The sequence below is a fragment of the Emydura macquarii genome, unplaced genomic scaffold (assembly GCF_026122565.2).
Source record: "Emydura macquarii macquarii isolate MOO-44397 ecotype Brisbane River unplaced genomic scaffold, CSIRO-AGI_Emac_v2 contig_2422, whole genome shotgun sequence".
NCBI classification, from domain to species: Eukaryota; Metazoa; Chordata; order Testudines; family Chelidae; genus Emydura; species Emydura macquarii.
Window position 1 is genome coordinate 38,867,698 of NW_027132559.1, and position 21,225 is coordinate 38,888,922.

Sequence of the window (21,225 nt, forward strand, 5' to 3'; positions counted from 1 at the left end):
TTGTAGAAGTGACATATTACATGAAAGTCAGCTTGGGTTGACTTGACATCAACAGAGTGACCACTCTATGTTTAAAAGCTTCTGAAGTTTGTACTTTGCAGTTAAACTGTATATGGTCATTTCAGCTTTTCTACATGTATTAAAAATGGCAAATTAGGCCCCAATCCTTTCATGATAGTGAAGTTAAGCATGAACATAAACAGGCCTATGAGAAAGAAAGCAAGATATTTGACTAAATTGTGGCTGATGCTTAATTAAATAGCTCAAAAGAAGCACAGATTTGCAATTATTATATAAACCCATTTGAACTGCACAGAAATGACTTTTAATTGTTAAATAAATGCAATAGAGCTGTTTTAGAACAAAGCCTCCTATAATAGCATATCTAGTGGAGCTTGTATTTCAAAGGCCTTCTATGTACATCCAAGTGTCTATGTTCCTATTACAGAAAAAATAGATACTGACATTCATTTTCAAGTATCTTCATTCTAATCTTGCCACAAGAAAAGCAAATAGAGTTGTGAAAATGAATATTCCCAATGGATGTGGGAGAGGGGAAGGAAGGGACTGTTTTATTTTGAGAAAGTTCCATGCTTTAAGTTTGCTAAATTGCTGCCAACCTGGAGCAATTTTATGAAATATTTATTTTAAAAAAATCATTTTTCTCTATCTGGACACTTGTAGATAGTCACAGATGACAGCTTTGAGGGAACTTTAGAAAGTTGTGGTAATGTCCCCAAATCCTACAGGACTTAGTATTAATTCTACTAAGTGGAACTACTGATATAAAGAGGGACGGCTTAATGTAAGGATTGTATAAGTGAACCTCTGTGATTTAGAGGTATTAACACAGAGCTGGGAGCCAGAAGATTGTGGGCTCTAGCCCAACTGCTGCCACAGCATGCCCCTAATAACTAGAGTTGGGAGGGATATGGCTTTCCCCTCCTGCAAGAATCAAAATTTTGAAAGGTTTTCCTGTCAAAATACAGTCTAAATCTTCAAAAAAAATTTTACCCCCTCCCCAAATCAGATCAGGTCCATCAAAATGTTTCATTTTCTAATTTTCATGTTCTAATTTTTTTTTTTTTTTTTTTAAGATTTACTATAAATTAACTTAAGTTTCAAAACAAAGTTATTCTGATCTGAAAATGTAACTTGCTTTAAAAATGTCAGAATGCAAAATTTTGGCAATTTTGAAAGTTTTAAAAGTTTTTTCAAAGTATTTGAAATGGAAAATTCATCAAAACTGATGCTTTCTTGCAAACGGTTCTGGTTTTGACAAATCTGCATTTTCCAATAAAAATTGAAAAATTCCCAACCAGCTCTTTTAAATATGCTTTACAATATAGCACTTGAAAAGGGGAAAACCGACAGCTGTGGAGGAGCACATGGTTTGGACAGAGACAATCCCTTACAGGAGAAGAGTTATTAAAGGGGATTCTCTATATTTTGGTAAAGAAGAGAGGATAGAAGTTGATAAAGTGCAAATAGGAACAGAGGAGAAACAGTCAAATGAAAAAGTGTCCCATTCAATAACATCACATGAAGTAGGGGAAGTAGAAATGGGTGGTAACCTTGGCAGCAGTGACCATGAGATGGTCAAGTTCAGGATCCTGACAAAATGAAGAAAGGAGAACAGCAGAATACCAACCCTGGACTTCAGGAAAGCAGACTGACTCCCTCAGGGAGCTGATGGGCAGGATTCCCTGGCAGGCTAATTTGAGGGGGAAAAGAGTCCAAGAGAGCTGGCTGTATTTTAAAGAAACCTTATTGAGGGCTCAGGAACAAACCATCCCAATCTGCAGAAAGAAAAGGAAATATGGCAGGCGACCAGCTTGGCTTAACAAGGAAGTCTTCAGTGTGCTTAAACACAAAAAGGAAACTTACAAGAAGGGGAATGACCAGGGAGGAATATAAAAATACTGCTTAAACATGCAGGAGTGAAATTAGGAAGGCCAAAGCACAACTGGAGTTGCAGTTATCAAAAAAGTTCATAGAGGATAGGCCCATCAATGGCTATTAGCCAAGATGGTCAGGATACAACGTCCTGCTCTGCATGTCCCTAAATCCCAGACTGCTAGAAGCAGGGAGTGAATGACGGGGGATGACTATGCAATAATTTCCCTGTTCTGTTCATTGCCTTTGAAGCATCTGGCACTCCACTGTCAGGAGGCAGGATGTCGAGCTAGATGGACCATTGATCACACCCAATATGGCCATTCTTATGTTATTAAAAAACCCCTAAAAAGCAAATAAATATCACAGTCCCATTTTGTGGATGATGAAAATGACTCAAAAGTTGTCATGTATCCAAGATTACCCAACAAACCAGTGTCAGGACATAAATTAGACCCCAAATTTCTTGATTCCCAGTATTAGGCATAATCAATTAGACAACAGTGCTTGCCTGGCAAAGTGCTTAATCTTTCTGAGTTTGCAAGACTATAAAAATGGTGATACTTAACTGCCCATTTACTTGTCTGTGAAGTCATTGCGGCTTGATGGATTAAGCATACGACTGGCTTTTGAGATCTAGAATCTAATCCTGGTTTTGTCAGTGACTTCTTGTGTATAACCCAAGGGCATGTCAATTTCTTTGAGCCTAATTTCCCCTCAGCTAGTTTTCCATTTCATACATACTGTTAAAATTGTTTCTAAAGTGCTATGTAAGCACAAATCCATACGTGTGAAATATTAGGAACTGTGAGGGACATAACTGGGAATAAAACAAGAACTGCCTACCTGCCTTATGCTCATTTATTTAAACCTTTGCCTTTGCCTTGGGGACCTCTTCTCCTTCCTTGTGTCACAAGTGCAAATTTGCACATGAAAAGTGACTTTTTGCATTTCTACTTTCTCCACTGCCAGTAATGATCAGGCGACTGAAATTTCTTCAAATACTCCAAATTTTGGGGGTGTGAAATCAAACTAAACACACTGGGCATCCACTGGTACAGGTGAAACTCATGTTACTGCAAAGTGTTTCATGTAGGATAGTCCATGATGTGGCATTGCAGGGGGCTTTAGAGGAAGCTGCTGATTCTTGCAGCCAGTAGCTTTAAGATGTTTCCATGTAAACTGGCAGGAGTTTGGAACAAACCAAGTGTGAAACTGGTTAAACAATAATATATCTTGCACCACCATCAGGCAACAAGATTATTGTCCTGCTTTCAGGGGTGTGTCCAGAAATTTAACTTTTACCTCCCTCCCCCCTCCCAGCCTCAGGAGATCGCTCTTCCTTCCTCCTGCCTTGGCAGGACCTCACTCTTTCTTCGCTCCACCCTGGCCCTGGCAGGAGTTTGCTCTCCCTTTTGTGGCTCCAGGGCCGGGAGGAGCTCGCTCTCCCCATCCTCCCCTGCCACTGTGGTCCCGGGTCAGAGGAGTTCTGTACCCCCAATTATTATTGGGGGGCCTATGCTCCTGATTGCCTCTCCTTGTGCACCCCCAGCCTGCATACATCTAAAAAAATACCTGCCGTTTCTGAGATACTGTGATTGCCATTAAAAAGTCAACAATTACAATGAAGATTTCTTATTATAACTGTAAGAAAAGTCTGTATATTTTAGATATAATGGGATAACCACAAGTAAGTATTGCTTTTTTTTAAAATGCTGGCCACTGCTAATGCCTGAAGGTTTTCAGCTATACCCAAGGCATCTCAAGTTTTAATAATCAGCTAATGAATGAAACGTTACAATGTTAAGAAGGATTTCATTCGTGGAATGGACTTGCATTCCAGATATAAACCTTTGCAGTACTGTATTCAGCATTCCCTCTGACCGTACATATTCTGTTGTAAGTATTATGGAGATATTGTTGAATTTAACTTGCCACTTTATTTCAGATTTTATATAGCTATCATTTAGAAAGATGAATAGATATTTTCTTTCTATGACATGTCATTTTTGATTAAGTTAATGATGGCCCTTGAAAACTCTCTCTCTCTGGGAGTGACCTTACAGAGGAAAAAATGATTGGCTAACATAAATTGCAATATGTCACTCTGGAAGAATTATCTACCATTAGGGATTGACTTTCTGAAGTGATATCACTAAAGATGGCAACCTAAAATACCAGATAAACCGACTGCTAGGCTGATTACTTGTGAAGTAAACAGAGGCAGAAGGGTTGTCAAGTTAATAGTTTAATGAACAGTAATCTCTAAGGGGAATCTCATAAATAATTGCTTTCCCATTTAGAGCAGCACATTTGCCGATTCGAGCTTAACATGTGTGACTGGAATTCGGATTCATCATCTGAACACTCTTCCTGGGTGCGCACAAAAGCAGGAAGCAATTTTGCCTCAAAATCAGCCCCCCTGAAAGATCAAATCAATGATACTGGCGGTAAGAATATTAAATAAATACATGGTTATTATCTGTCATTAACACTGGCAATTTTTAGGAAAAGTCAGAGTGAAACATTGTGGAAATTAAAAGTCATTGCATGCTTTATTTTGTACTTAAACTAGCCTTTATATCTGAATATTTACTATGAATAAAAAGATCAACACATACTATGACAACATGAAGGGTTTTCATCTAAGTTGCTTAATGAGCTGATCTTTGGTAAATCAAACCTTACTCTAATATTTTTTTGTCCTACCTATGTGCAGGGAGTAATGATTCCATAGTGAATTAAATCCTTCCAAGCCCCCTGGTCTCTTCCTTTTTGTCACAGCAGTGTTATTGTAAGGTACTACTCTGTATTAGTCGCCCATGTGTTCCAAAGTTTCACTTTTCACCTTTAATTGGACAACCCCCACTGGCAAAGAAAATCTATATAATTAATATTTTTAAAATACAATATGAAAATGAATAGATCTATGATTCCTGTCACAGTTAAGGGCAACTGCACTTGTATTCCCCCTTGTTGTCCAGCAAGGGCACCCTCTCTAGGCTCTCAGCTCTTCAGCTGTTACCTCTCCTGGAGGGAGACCTGTGTTTCTCTCCCCCATGACCGGGATGTTTCCAGACCACACAATTCCCTGCCTATACTGTGAACTCTTCAGCAAAGTCAAACTTCCTAAGCAGGCCAGTTTTATTTTTCTCCTCATGGACATGAAACAATATAAGTGCCACAATTAAGATGCCACACAGCTCTTTCTGAGCAACCACATTTATTCTTAAGGTAAAAGAATTTTAGAGAAAACCTATTAAAAGCAATAAAAGAACCTTCACACATACTAATAAGCTTACCAGAGATCACCCCCTCATTCCAACAAGGGCTCTGATTGGTGATTAGTCCTTCAGACCCCAGACAGGGCTTTTTTCCTGTGGTCCAAGCTCATCACAGTTTCAGCATAGAACAAGCACACTCAGTCTTCCATCCCTTCCAGTCCAAAGTCCTTCCAACCCTTTCCTAAGAATTGGGGCCCCCCCTCAGACCAGAGGTCCTGTCCATTTGCTGGATCAGAATGAAGGTCCTGAGTCAGTTTAAACTCAGGTTATTTATCCAAAAAAAAATCCTTTCTTTGTCTGTTTGGTCCCTGGAGAATCCAGTTTGAACCAGTAAATGTGAGCCTCTCTCCAGGTAGTAGTAGCTCTCTGGAGGCATGTGAAGGGGACCACTCACTGTCAGTGTTGCCTAGTAGTCAGGCCGGGGTGGGCAAGTTGTCTTCCTCTTGGGCATTTCCCTTTCTCACTATAGCTCTGCCTGGTGGCGGTCTGTCCTTTTAGACCTCTGATACAGGGCCCAATGGTAAGCAGCTAAGCCCTGCACCTTGGGATTCTATGCAACTACCTCTCTCAATCACTTCTTCCCCCCCCCCCCCCTTTCACACAGAGTAAAATAAAGAACTGAACCAAAAAACAAAAAACAAAAAAAAACATTTCTGACCTTCAAAAGTTGCCCTCCTTTGCAGGCTTGTTCAGATTAGCATCACAAAGCCTCAGGCAGCAAGAACTCCTGTGGTGCTACTTCCCAGGAATTCAGAGTGTGGGTCAGCTGCCTCCCTGCCACCGAGCTACTTTGTTTCCCATTTTAAACTTCAGCTTGTGCAAGATTTGTTGGTGCAATGTAATGGGGCTGCCTGGGCCCAGAGCAGCTCTTTAGCCCCTTTTTCTTCAGTGTGGGTTTGTATATACCATCACAAGGTGTTACAACTTGAGTGAATTTGCTGGGTCACACCCCACCCCTCAACTGTTCTTAATCCCTAGAGGGCTATGGTCCCCCTTCCACATGGAATTACATGCAATCCCTAGTCCATAATGATATATAAACTTAATTCAATCAGGATTATCCACGATATTGCAGGAAATTGCCCTATCTGTAACAATTCTAATAACAAAAATGCAGCTTTAGTTATCATAGTCCAGGGATTCAGAGCTGCTATACAACACTTGTTAATACAATATTTTGGCAAAGACTTTTGAAAAGCTTAACAAATATAAAAAATGCAAATGTTTTACATGGAATGAATCTCCAAGCCCATTTCGTACTTGACTTTTCTGTTAGGACTATAACCAAAGTTTTTATGTAGCACTAGGGGCAATGGTAGCTTTTAAGCCTATAGTCTATTGATTGCTGTTTGAACTTTGCTGAGCCCAGAGATGCAATGTACATCTTGCAAAATGTCACAGTAGCCGATATAGATGCTTTAAAAAATATAACAGCTGGTTAGATGTTTTCAACATTGTATCCCAAAGCATTTTATAACAATGAGGAAGATGATAGTACAGTATTTGATTGCTATATGCTCTTCTTAATAATATGTGTTTCTGGACATTAAAATGTGTTGGAGGGAATGTTGCCTAGAAAAGCAAGGTGATTCCTCCATACTTTTTAATTATCCTGGGACCTTTAACTTCTGCCTGGACAGTTAGCAAAGAAGGCACTTCAATTTAACACCTTACATGAAGGATATTGCCTCAGCCAGTGATACTCACTAACTTATTAGTGCAGTACTATGTCAGTAATGGCTACGAGCCTTCATTTCTGCCATTAGGATTGATCATTTTTCTTTAGGTGCTAAACACCCTTTTTACCTGCTGAAATGGTTATTGGGTACATGACTGGGTCAAATTTAATGCCTTAATTAATCTCGTTGGAAATAAACATGTTTTGAAATGTCTATTGTATAGGTACGTGGATATCATTACTTGGATAAACAGACACAACTAATTGAGTAGGCTGAATATATTCTCCATAAAAAATGGGTTGGGGCTGCTCTAAACACTTCATATCACAAAGGAGAAACAACACAGAGAAATATGAGAGAAAAGGCAGAGCAATACACAGAAGTGAATTCTCCATAAATGTTGGAAGGCATCCAACAATTCTGAAATAGTTGAGCTCCTCTCTGCTTGATACACACTTTTTCAGCATTTCTTTTCTTGCTAATTATTCAAGCTATAAAGGGAGAGCAGAGGTCATCTTAATGACTAAAATGCTAAAAAGCAGAGCTATAGTGTTGAGAAACTTCAAAAATGCCTTGTATGAAGGTTCAAACTTGCAAATAGAGCTTGACTAAGCTCCAGCTTGTGATTTTGATGAAAGCTTTCACTACCATAAATAGGGAGAGGTAAGAAACTAAATTATGGAGCCGAGGTCTAGACAATTATATTTATAAAGAAAGAATTGCTTATAGGATTTGAGTAATCCTCCTTTCCTGGTATTCTTAAATTTAATAAAATATTTTCTGACCTTGGCTGGCTTTTTTTTTTTTTTTTTTTAGCTGTATTGCTTCTTTTCCCCACTCATTCTGTTACTTTATTTCTCCTAGTTTCTCTAAAGTTAAAAGCTCTTTCAGACTTTTTCCTGCCTCTAACCCAATAGTTTCTATCCTTACTGTATTTTCTACCCATTACTAGTTTTTTAAAAAACTTTTTCAGTCTCTAAGCCTACACCACACTGCATATGGCTCCCATATTTCTTTCTTCCTGTATAGTATTACTCTGCCTTCCCTTATTCATGGAGTTATTTATTTAATCAGAAACAAAGCAAGCCAGTTTTCTGAATGTCAAAAACATTTGCTTTATTATATATTTTTAAAAAATCAAAACAGATTCTACATCTTGGTTTAAAGCAAACAAACAAAAAAACCTCACAAGTAACTACTGATGAAAATCCCATCAGGGGTATGTAGTGAAAATGGCCAAAATCATTAAAATGTATGTTATTTTCTCCTGATTTTTTCTTAAATTATTTCAAGCTGTGAGAAGAGAGTCTTCAGCAGATGGGATTTCCAAAGTTGCTTCTCGCCACTTCCTCATAACCTTGTAGGCCAAAATCTCTTTAAATTTAGTGAAGAAGGGCATTTATTTGAATGCCTTTCAGTGTCTATCATCTTCTTTTTGCTCTGAATGTAGTGGCCTTGTACAGCACATCTGTCCTCTTGCAGTAAAGTTTAAAATGGTTTTTAACACCATTTCCAATTTCCAAAAAAATCTTTGTTAGTATACTGGTAGGGGCACATAAATCTGTCTTGTCCTATCTATAAAGTGTTTCCACCAAGACTTGTTTATCATATTCCCATGTAACCACATCAAGACTCCAAAATAAGAACCAAACCCTTTCCTGATAACTAGGGAGAAGAGAGCCTGGGCAGATGCTTTCCTCCAGGGCACTGTCTAGTAGTATAACTGGAGTCCTCAGTCCTAAGGAAGTCCTCACTTAAAGAAGAATCCAGATTTTTTTCCTTGCTGGCATACCATAGCCCCATGGTGATGTGCTCTCTTGGCTCTAACCATGCTCAGACCCTAGAGCGCAGGCTGATATGTGCATCATGCCCTTCCTTCCCACCCCTCTTGAAATGATCAGTAAGGTGTAAATGGGAATGCCAACCCCCATTTGTTTGTTTTTTAATCTAGCCTTTTCATTTGCTTTGCTTTTATATTAAAAAGTGCCTGACAACAACAAAAAATGGTTCATTTCAGGCTCAACAAAATATTTGTTGAACCTGAAATGAAATCTTTGCTGACTTTTTCAAAATATCAAAATTTTTCAGAATTTTCCAACTGTGATGAACCAAATTTTTTCAATTTTTCAAAACGACCAGCAAATAAAAAAACCCTGTTATTTGCTTCACTTCCAGATGTGATGTCACCAGCTGTAGGATTCTGAGTTCAGTTGACAAATGGGTAGAAGAAACTCTATTGTTAATTTATGGCTGACCTCATAATGCAATAGTCATAAAAATGTAGATGCTTTCTTAATCTGTTAAAACTAGCACGCTGATTTTTTTGGTTTTTTTTTTAATATTGCTTTCTCTGTGACATGAAGATAGCAAGCACTGTATTGCAATATGGAAGCCTAAATAACAAGTGCAAAAGAACGGCAAAGAGAGGGAGCATGTGGCTTTTTACAAAATCTTCTGATAACCTTTTTTTATTAAATGACATTTTCCCCTTTCATGTTTAGAATGGTAAAGGTTTCCAGGAGTAAGGTCTAAATTTGAGATCAAAATTATATTTACAGAAGGTGGAAGTAGGTACATTAGACTTAATAACAAATGAGGATGTCATGGAATATCTTAACTGTGAGCTTCAGAAAATAGCAAAGAAGCCTATGAATCAGGAGAAAAAAAAAAAAGCTATGCTATATTTGTTAAAGGACAGGGGTCTAGTCTTTTTATTTCTGATAGATAAAAAGAGGCTGTTGAGAACATAAGGTATTCTTTTAGGCCTCTGTAGAAACACTTTTATGAGTGGCAGTAGGTCAAGAAAAACTCAAATTGGTTTCCTGCTTCAGATGGAAAGACAGTGTGCTGCCAACACTTTGGTGTACACATCCTAGCTCAGAGCTAAAGACCCTTTATAAGCACTGTAGAGATCTTACACCTCATGGTGTTTTCTGCAGGAGGGAAGAATTTCCTCCTACCCCCTTATTTCATTCTTTGGAGACCATAGCGGTTTTACTGTAAACTATATTTACTGGAAACACACTGGGAAGGAAGAAAGGCAAACTTCAGATAAAAGCAACAATGATTAGATATAGAATGACTGAAAATGTGAGACCGCTACATAAAATGTGGGACAGGTTGTGGTCCGAGACTATTACTGTCTGAAGTAACAGCTTTAAGATGGTGCCAGCTGGTACTGGAATTTGAATACATGGGGTTGTAGTATAAACAAAATCATGACAGCTCTTTTTTATAAGAAATTCATGACTATTCAAGTCATGTCATTCCATAACTTTAGAACAAGACAATCAGTCCCTGGTACTGAAACCATTACTTTTCTTTTTGAGAGAAATACAATATTCCTTATTTTTAAGGACTGAAGGAAAGATGTGGTCTTGTGAAATAATACACTTTTTTCTTTTCTTTTTTTTCAGGCCATTATGTGTGTATGGGAGCTAATGACAACTCATTACACAAAAGTGCTTATCTTAACAGCTCCATGTATCATTGCTTTGGCAAGAATTGCCATTTTCAATTTTATTACTCCATGGCAGATAGCAGTGTTCTCAAAGTGCTACTGAGTACTAATCAGGTAAGGAGAAACTTTCATTCATTCTCAGACTGTAAAGAAATGAAAGTCCTGTTCTTGCCAGTCAAAAATCAGGAAGCCTTGTTTAGTAGTATGTGTTCATAATCCACATTAAGGGACAGACTGCAGGCCAGAGCCTCAGCTAGTGTAAATCACCATAGCGCCATTGAACTTCATGGAGTTGCACTGATTTATACCAGTGGAGGACTTGGCCATATGACTTTTAAACCTTAGGAGGAACTCTGTTTTAGCCAGAGTTAAGGCCTTCTGGGATTTCCAGTGAGCAGACAGCAGCAGCAGCTGTGGTGCCCTTTGAAATGATGCAGTGTGTGCTTCTCTTCATGCTGGGCTAGGTCCCCTTGGGAAAGTCATGCCACCTGCGTAGGTAGCTGGGAACCCAGATTGTGCCTTTCCCGTGTGCACAGGCAGCAGAGAGCAAAGATCCTTGCATTGTACATCTGCATGTGATTGAATGCAAGCTAGCTCCTACGCCTATTATTCACATTTTTTCTTTATTCTGTATCACAGAATGAGCAAGCACGACAAATAGTGCTGGGTGCTAAATTTAATGACAAACTAAATTATAAATACTGGCTCAGGCTCCCGAACTATTCTATTTGACCCCGCCTCATCTATAACTGGGATACATTCTGCTCCGGAGATGCCACTGAAAATCCCTAGTAAACATCTCCCTTGTAATATTCCCATCAAAGAACTTTATATTGATGCTACTGTACAGTTACTCACTCCAGGCATGAACACTGCAGCTGGTCTCATTAACTAATGGCTCTCCATATTTTAATGATGGGACTAAAAGTATTAAATTGTCAGCTCACACAGCAAGTATAGAAAAGGGGGAGAGCTTTGTCATGCTGCATGCACAATGCTCACATATGAAATAGCATTACCCGGTGGCGTTGTCTCAGGATCCAAGGGCTTGTCTTCACGTACAGTGCTGCAGCCGCACAGTAGCACTGGTGCAGCTGTGCCACTGTAGCGCTTTAGTGAAGATGCTCCTACGCTAACAGGAGAGCTTCTCCCATGGGCGTATCTAATCCACCTCCGCATGAGGCAGTACCTATGTTGACGGGAGAGCTTCAACATAGCGCTATCGACACAAAGGGGCGATGGTCAGTACAACTATGATGCTTAGAAGTGTGGATTTTTCCTGAGCAATGTAGATATACTGATATAGATCTGTAGTGTAGACCTGGCCTGAGTATAGGAATGGGTGGCAGGAATGGTAATCCTACTTCCCCCCACAAACTCATTATGTTGCCACGGGCAAGGCACTAGACTTTTCTGTTTCATTTCCTTATCTGTAAAATAGAGAATATTTATCTATCACACGGTGTTGTATTAGGGAACTGTATGTAGTGAGCATTCCAGGCCAGAATTTCGGGAATCCCCTATCGGCTAACACTAGGCATATAGAGTCTGTGTATTCCTATTTATATAAATTCCAACAGAGTCCTTTCTGCCATCTGTGGAGATGGATCTATTGACTTCAGTGGGTTTTCTCATGTACTTAAAATTTTGCACAAGCTTAAGTGTTTTGCTGGATCAGGCCTTGGTTATTTTAAACTAGTTTATTTTTTCCTTTTTTCCCCCCCTGTTTAAGGGAGAGAATAGGGGAAGAAGGATAGAAAGTTCAATCGCCAGAACACAGGGAGATTAACCTAATTAATTGATAAGTAGGCTCATTGATATGCACATTCAAAGATGTTTTATTGACAGTTCCTATGTCAATTTGACTTCCTCTGGTTCCACAATTTATTTTATTCTTTTGATGTTCTAATTATTGCACTTTTCTTACAGTCAAAAGGTATTTACTCTATATGAGTTTAATTGGAACTGCCATGAGCTGTTAATCACATTGAAAGACTCTGCATAAAAGCCCCTTCAAATACACAGGCTTCAGCTTGGAAATGCACCGCCTCATATTTAAGATGGGGGTAATCAATCCACACCCAGTACTACTCAGACTAAGCTCTTGATGAAGAAAGAACAAGTCTTCAAAATTGGCCAAAAATATGAGCCACTGAAGTGTCAGGAAATTCTAATGGTTCCTTGTGTAGAAGCCAACAGAGCTGCTGAACTGCAGGGCAATATTCAAAAGGAACTGACAATTAGATGATCTCTTACCAAATTACATTCCCCCCCAGAAGTGGGTGAAGAGTGCTATCCAAGGATGGATGACCAGAAAAGAGGAGAGATGAAGCTGGGCAAACTAAGAGCTTTTGTAATGGAAAATAGAGGTTTTTTTCACCTCTGAATCAGTTTCAATATGGCCCAAATTTAGAGACAGAAAATTGATCCCATCTGATGACTACCACCATCCTTGTTGGCCATCTCAGCATAGGCCAAGGATTCAATGGACACTGAGATTGTCTCTTATCATGCAGATCAGGATACCCATTGGGAGAATGAAGTATAGAAACTTACGTTACTGTCTGTTGTGCTTGGAGAAGGATGGGAAAAATATAGTTTAACCCCCCTCCAATGTGCACAGCACCTATCTCAAAGCATGCAGAGAAATACAGTGATAGTACTTGCTACTTACAGATTGTCTTCCACCTCAAGGCTCAATAGAAACATTGATTAATGTATCCTCAATTCCATAAAAGAGGTGAACACCAATACCCCATTTTACAGATTGGGAAACTGAGGCATGTAGAAATTAAAGCCCCGCTCCTGCAAAGATTTAAAAATATGCTTAACTTTAGGCATTGTGGGTAGATCCATTCCCTTCAGTTAGACTATTCACTGTGCATAAAGTTAAGCACATGCCTAAGTCTTTGCAGAATTGGAGACTGACTGGACGTTTGTGACAGACTCAGAAATTCTTGCCTCCTAATCATGTATTTTCACTGCAGGAGTTGTATCCTCAAGAAGTAAAACTAGGATTAAGAGTTTGAAGCCTTTTTCCTCTTGAAAATGAAAGGAAATGAGCAGTAACGGGGTGTTGTACGCAGATCTAGTAGGCTGAACCCCAAAAGAGTGTTTTTTCTTGTAGGTTAATTTTGTTTTCCCAGAAATCAATCTGTGAGACTGAGCCACCAACTCATCAAAGGCAACACTTTTAAAGAGGGTTTTCATACATATTTTTAATAGCTTTTACCTGCCACAGAGAAGAGCCCTGGTGAGGAAAGAACAAAAATAGGCTAAAAGCACATTGTATTTTTGGAGTGATTTTGTTTTATTATATGGGCCCCAAAGCAGGTGGAGAGAAGGCAGGAAAAGATAACTTAATTCTTAACCTTCCATTAGGTTTATATGCTAAGGCCTATCCTCATCCACATGCATTGAAGTATTTTAAAATGTTCAATAATATTTACAAAAAAACTCCCCTGCAGGCATAGTGAAAAGTGGTCCCTTAGATATCATGGGGAAAAGCAAGTATTTGTTCCATATTACTCACTAAAATGAAAGAAGCAGGGAGGAAATAAGTGCAGTCACCACAGCTGTGTTTGTGAATGCACTTGTAGAGAAATGTCAAAAATAATGAATATTTTATTTTTATAACTGAAGTTCAAGAGGAAATAGTTAAGGGAAAATATATGCCAACTGTAAGGGTAGCTTAATGCACTGTAAGAGAAAGGAAGACATCCCACAACTCTTGCCCAGCCCCATCTCAAAAAATTATTCTTGGAAGGAAGGAAACTGGACACAATACAGCCAGGATTCCAGCATACCCATCTATTTAATATTTATATGGTTGAGTCTACTTCAACAATATGTGCTTTAAGCAACAGTAATTTTGGTCTCCATCCAGTCCTGCATCATTAAAATAAATCCCATAGATCTCCAAGTGAGGAGATGCTGGAAGAAGAATATACAGAACCTTCTAAAGGGGAGATTGGGGAAAAGAGCAAAAGAAAAGGAATGGGTTTAGAGAGGGAGGGAGTAAGATTAATCCATGCAAAAACAATACAAGTTTCCAACGAACAAACTGTACAGAGAAAATTCTACAGATGAAATTAATGCTAACAACTAAAGACATGGTGTTGCTGGCCCACTAGAAGGAATAGTAACATCTGTTTTATGGAACAATTCCTTATTTAATAAAAATGATGTGCCCTAGTTTATTTACAGTACTTGCAATGAAAAAGGGAGCTGTAGAAAGCTGGAATCCTGGCAAATGTACAGAACTTGCAAGTGTCAGTTTCTGCAACTTTGTTTTATTAATATGCTCTGGGAATAAAGGGAGAAGGGAGATGGATGCCTCAGGAAGTTAGTGACATGCCAACAGGAATTTAATATCCAGATAAGCCCCATTAAGCAAACAGCGAACTTTGAGGACCACAAGATGATATAAAATATTTAGAAAGTATAGTCTTATTTTGCAGTAATTGTAACTATAGCTTGTGGTTATCTGTCCTGCTGTATGGTTCACAGTGCATATTCATGTTATGGCTGGCTATTATGCCTGATACACAATTTATAAACTATATTTTGAGACCAGCATTATTTTACAAAATTACAGTCAGTTTGCTGTGTGTATACAAGACAAGCTGTGTCTAAGTGGTTGAAAACATTCACAGAACTACTGACGTGAACACGTAGAGAAGTATTTATATTTTACAGCAGTGTGACAACTCAGCACTGGCTATTATTTATAAACACATTTCTAAAACCATGCAGTGGGCCTGACTCACCAAATTTAAATCTGTATTCTGACTCCTTGTCTCCCTTGGCATTTGGAACGAAGGTTTTAGATTGGTCCTATCTTGAATTTTCCAAGCTGATCCTCATATGTCTCAGTTCAAGGAAGATCACAATGTATTATTAAAGCTAAAAGATTAAATAAAGTTGGAGAATGGATGCCTGTGGAGATCAGTAATGGGACACAGAGTTTCACTTCTAGGCCTCTGGTTTGACCGGAGGTGGGTGAATCTATAGGTTATATTCAGAATATCTCAAACATTCAGGAACACAGAAATTGCCCTATAGGATCAGACCCTGTGATTCATCTAATCCCCCCCCAAAAAAAACCCTTTTGTGTTATGTGACAGGGAGAACAGAAGTTTCCAATTGACCTTCTCTTTACCATTCATTATTTTATATCCTTTTATCACGCCTCCACTTGTTCATTTTCTCTAAGGTAAACAATCCGAATCTTTTCAGTCTCTTTTCAGAGAGTTTTGACATCCTGTAATCATTTTTGGCACCTTTCTCTGAGACCCCTCTGACTCTGCAATATCCTTTTTGAGATGGGGTGACCAGTTCTGCACACTCTATTGCACATGAAGCTGCACCATTGATTTATATAATGCAATTATAATATTTTCCTTAATGTTCTCCATCCTGTCTTTTCTGCTCATTCCTGGAAACTTATTATGAAATTTATAAAAGCTCAGTTTGTCTGTTTTCTTTTATTTAAACTGGCTTCTGTCCTGTCTAATTGTGGTTGTGACCAGAAGCAGAATAATCATGAGAATTTTCATAAGATTATCAAATCAAACGGGTTTAGCTAGCTTGCATAAAGTGAGCATAAGCATAATTGGCCCTCTGGTCATTTGCAGCAGAAAGTTCGAAGACAGAGTTGGAATGGAGACAGAGGGCTCAAGCACATTGCTGTGGCTTGGTGGGGAATCTCTCAGTGCTTTGCCCATTCTTTGCTTGTTCTGTGGATAGGAAAGGAACTCAGTTTTCAGCACAGTTGATCTGGCACTTTTGATAAGTCCTATATTCGGTTATAAGGAGGAAAACTAATTTAATGGTAACACATGTTACTATAGTTAGTTATAATAAGAAATAATAATATTTAATAATAAATAAACCAACAGTCCCAAAAACATAGGGACCCCATCTTCCTCTCATTAATATCTGTGGGAGTTTTGCCTTTTGTTTTCAATGAGAGCAAAATCAGGCCCACAATATTTAGTAGAAACCTCTCACTAAATTCAAACTAATTTCAACAGAAATGGCAGTAATATGCACAGCAATTAATTTTACTGCTGCCAGATTATCTCCTGATTAATTAAGTAATTAACTTGTTTAATCACTGTAAAATTTCTCTCTTACCTCCCATCTCTCCGCTGGAGTCTATGCTGGAAGAGCAATGTAAAGACTACAAATAAATACATGCAGTCCTCAATATGTGTCCTCACGCAAAGTGTCCTCACGCAAATACAATATGTGTCCTCACACAAAATGACAGGGTAGAAGGGATGTCCTGGTTGTGGTATAAAAAGATCAAAGGCAAAAAATAAAAGTTCAGATAATTCATAGGGAGATAAACTTTTTCTTTAAAACTTCTTCTTATTCATGTGACAGGGGGAACAAATGCTATGGGAAACCAATACATCAACTAACAATGAGTGGGTCAGAGCAGATATGCAGATACCAGCAAGTCTGAAAAAATTCAAGGTATGAGTGAAAAAGGCACGCACTTGTCTTTTGAAAATGCATAATCTTTGTTATGGTTTTTAAGGCTTTTAGAAAATTTAGCTAACCAACTAAAATTGTGTTTTATCTGAATAACTCTGATTTTAATTGACTGGGTACCATTTAGGCTTTGATTATAGTTCAACAGAAACCAGTCTAACAAAACACTTCCTGAAGCCTGTAGCTTTAATTACAAATGTGTACAAAAATGTATGCCCATATAGTAGCCATCTTGGGCCTGATTCTTCTCTCACTTATTACACCATTTTAACACCAGTGGAACTTCAGTAACTTCAGGAAGTTACTCCTGATGTATACCAGTGTCAGTGAGAGGAGAGAGCCCTTTTGATCCAAAGAAGAATGGAGATTTTTCTAGTCGTTAGTTCTTAAATTCATCAGTCAACAATTAGATCTCTCTTCTGACTAATTTTGTTTTAGTAATATTGTATTTGTTCTGGCATTTTATACATAAGTTGTATGCAAACCCATCCTTTTTAAAAAAAAAAATCTTCTGCGGAAAGACAGAATATTTGGCTCATTACGGTTACTTAAATATATCTAAACAATCAGTTTCCCTACTCCTTAGGTGTACTAGAGTGAATGAATTTCAGTGAATGAGCAGATCACAACAAACCTTTTACATTGCATGGATTATGTGGCAAGGAAACTGTAAAGTAACAAAACTGATGCCAGGCTGAATAAAGAACGAGGCTTACGGCCTATGAGTTGTTACATAAAAAACAAAACAAACAAACAAAAAAAACACCCCCCCCCCCCATTGAAGCTGTATTCAAAAGTTCAGAAATGCCAGAATTAAGGTTGCCTGTGCATTAATTTGCCCCCCTTGTGTATATGCATTATGATACAGTACATAATTTCATGATCTCACACAATTTTTTCAGCATAGTCCTCTAGCTGTGGAGTAACTGGTAGCAGTCCAAGGCTTTTATCTTCTATGTGGACCTGCCACTAGAGGGAGAGGGGGAGAAATTTCACAGCTATTTGCTAGACAGAAGAGGAAGGTTGAGACTCAGGAATGCTGGATCCAGTTTCACGTTCTGGAGGGAAATGTGTTCATCCGCAGTCCCTTCCTTCCCTAGCCTGTCTGTGTCTCATTCTATTCCTATCCCCCCACCGCAAACTGCCTGCTCCCTGCTGTGATTCTCAGAGGCTTATAACATGGCTAGATTTGGGCATATTTTCATAGGTTTGGGAAAAGGCACATCCCTGATGCTTGAGTGAACCTGACACCAAATTTTAAGTCCCTGCTCTGAGGCATGGAGGGGCTACAGCTTATCAATGAAACAATTTTTTTTTTTTTTTTTGGTTTACAACTAACATGGGCAGTATATGTTTCCCTAGCTACGCTCTTGGAAGCGGATGAACTATTTTAACTGAAACTTTCAAAAAATAATTCATTGTGAAGCAGACATCCAGCATAGGAAACTTCAGCCCAAACAGTTTAAGTTTGGCATAGTTATAAGCAGCTCTAAGAATCTTATAAAGGAAAGCTGCCTGCACCATCTATAATAAATCTTTTTACATTTAGTGAAAGAAAAATCTGTTTTCTTCTGTCAGTTCATATACTTACACAGATATTTTAAACAATAACAATTCTCACAGTTTGTGTTTGAAGGAACTATTCAGAGCAGGACAGGGTTTATCTGTCTGGATAATCTCCAGTTCTCAGAGTCTGCAACATCAGAATCATCAGTGCTCTGCTCCCCAGAGGAGTTCACCTGTGCCAATGGCCAGTGTGTTGCCAATGGATCAGCCTGTGATTATCAACTGGACTGTTCTGATGGAAGTGATGAAGATCCAACAGCTTGTTGTAAGTGAATTAAGTTGTTTTATAAAGAGATGGTGCCAAAAAGCACTGTGGTATAGAAGGGTAACATTTGTATTATAACCAGAGAAGAATTGGATAGAAAACTGATAATAGTAGTACCTTATTTATATAGCAGCTTTCATTCAGAAGGTGTAGGATTAATGTGATTTACAAGCTCATGTAAAAAAGTTCATAAATGATCACATCATCTTTCTTTCCATTCCTTTCTTCTCATATCTAGCTTAGGATGCAGGAGCAAAATTCAGATCCAGATAATAAATCCAAAATAATTTGGAGGATCATAGAGATTTGTATGATATTATTGTTTTAGACTTATCCCTAATTATTTATATATTTATAAGGTATTTTAAAAAAAAAATCTGGGTCCATATTTTGCTATTTGAGTTTTTCTCTAATCTGTCTGTGACTAAATAAGAGAGAGTATGTGAATGTAATGTGGCGATATAATATTTATGTGTATTCGCCTGGAAGCTGCCTTTAATTAGTAACTGCTTCAGTTTAGTAGCTGTATCTTAGCCATGACATTTTTAATTGAAGTTTACTTTGCTTAGTAGCAACAATTCCACCATGAAAGCCACAGGAAAGTAATTACATTTAATAGACGATACTAGTATTTATTAGCCTTGGATTAAAGCTGCATGTGGAAGTAATTTTAATGGAAGCTCTGTCTTCTAAATGAAGAGTATATGGTATACTTGTGTGTTTGTTTGCATATGGTGGTTACATTTCTGAGCTTCCAAATGCTTGAATTTATGCATTCAGATGACAGATAAGATACTGGTCGTTGCATATATAATGCAGCTTGCAGGTGCAAATCAGAATTTCTGTGCATCTAAAAGTGTAGCCACCTAAAATTAGGTTGGATTGAGACTGTGGTCAATAATGTTTTCTGTTAAAATTATTTAAAAAGAATTAAAAACTATAAATGATATCCCCCTCTCCCTGCCTTCCACTCTAAATCATTATCTTTTTGACCACTTAAACAACCATATAAATAAGGAAAGTCATGCTCCGATTGTTTATTTCTGATTTGGAACCAAAGCTAATGCTTAACATCTTTGGTATTTCCTTATTTCAAGCCTTACTGGTTCATTTGTACATTGTTTCAGGGCTTGATCCAGCACCACTGAACTCAGTGGGATTTGTTTCCATTGCCGTCATTAAGAGGAGGAACAGGGCCCAATGCAAAGTGCTCTATGCATTGTGTATTCCTCAATGCTTTAAGGGCCATTTTTAATCAGATGGATGCTTAGTGATAGCAAGCAGTTGGTCCATATAAAGTGACTGTATAAGAGAATAATGGTATGAATATTTTCTTGGAATTCAGTAAAAATGATTTTGAGGCAAAAATTGTTTATGAAAGTGAATAAAGCCCTATTTAGTGAGGACTGTTAAGAGTTATTATCAAGAGTTGTTAAGAGTATGTATTATCTAATTAAAAAACAAAGGTAACTTGCCACAATTACATATACTTAATGGTTTTACTTTCATTATATTTTATCTGTACTGTTCATAGCCCCTTCTGATTCTTCTCTGCCCTTTTTTTCTCACATATAGCAAGCAGGCAAGTCAGATGCATTATTTACTCCAGTAAAGAACCTATATTTTCTCACAAAGGAAAAATGTCTCAAACATCAATTTTTCCTGGTTATGAAGTAGAACTAGTGTACGTACTCAGAAACCAATAGGTTTTTCTCTCTGGAACTCACTGTGGGGGAATCCTGTCTCTTAACATGGATGTGGAAAGCCTGAAACACAGCAGGACAGGCTGCAGAGAGGCCAGCAGGATGCCCCTGAACCTCTTGCAGACCATGGAACTATGCTCTGCAACAGTATTTGGGGTGTTGGGGGGGATGGAGATAGGGCATTGCGGAAGAGTTGACACCAGGCCAGATGCATTCAAAACCTGCTTTGGTTCATTGGCTAGAGCTCGGTCTACGTAGTAGTTCTTTAGGTCTGGAGAGGAGTCCATTCCTCTTTTCCCATATAGATTGCATGCAAAAAGCCTCAGGCATCACCACTCGGGCATTGTGTGAATGACAATGATTTCACCACATGGCACAAGTGCTGTAGTACTGACAGAGAGTTCTAGGTATATTTTAGGGGGGAAAACCACCACGCTCAATTTAATTTGAGCTACATGGAGTATGTGCTTCCTGTTGATTTGGGTCACATCAAGTTAAAAAATGTATCTTGTTGTGAGACTGCTTTTCTGAAATTTGAGTGAGCAACAAGTGACTCTCATAGCAGGTATATGCTATTCCTAAGTGAGATAGTGCTGGGTGAGAGGGAAGGAGAAAGGAAATAAATATTTAAAAATAATAATTTTTAAGATTAGATCATGTGAGGTAGCTTTTTGGATACCACATGGATCTAACTTCAGCAAACCTAAGAATTCCATCTTAGAACTATTCCATTGATTGGTCTTCCTCTGCTTTGGAAATCCATCCTTCTGACAGTTTCCATGCTCTTTAACTGAAGAAGTCTAATGCACAAGGTGTCCTTTCACCCACCGTCCCAACTATGCACATTTTCAATGGAAAATAAACTCCCCCA

At 38.3% G+C, this 21,225-nt stretch overlaps 1 protein-coding gene across 1 annotated transcript in view; it reads left to right on the top strand.

Annotated features, from left to right (window-relative positions):
- The window catches only part of LOC137162472 (MAM and LDL-receptor class A domain-containing protein 1-like), a 40,436-nt gene that overhangs the window by 3,483 nt on the left and 15,728 nt on the right, over window positions 1–21,225 (top strand). The window contains exons 2-4 of the mRNA XM_067562333.1: window positions 10,276–10,433; window positions 16,710–16,802; window positions 18,444–18,651. Coding sequence (XP_067418434.1) covers window positions 10,290–10,433; window positions 16,710–16,802; window positions 18,444–18,651 — 445 coding nt within the window. The 5' untranslated portion in view covers window positions 10,276–10,289. The remainder of the gene's footprint in view (window positions 1–10,275; window positions 10,434–16,709; window positions 16,803–18,443; window positions 18,652–21,225) is intronic.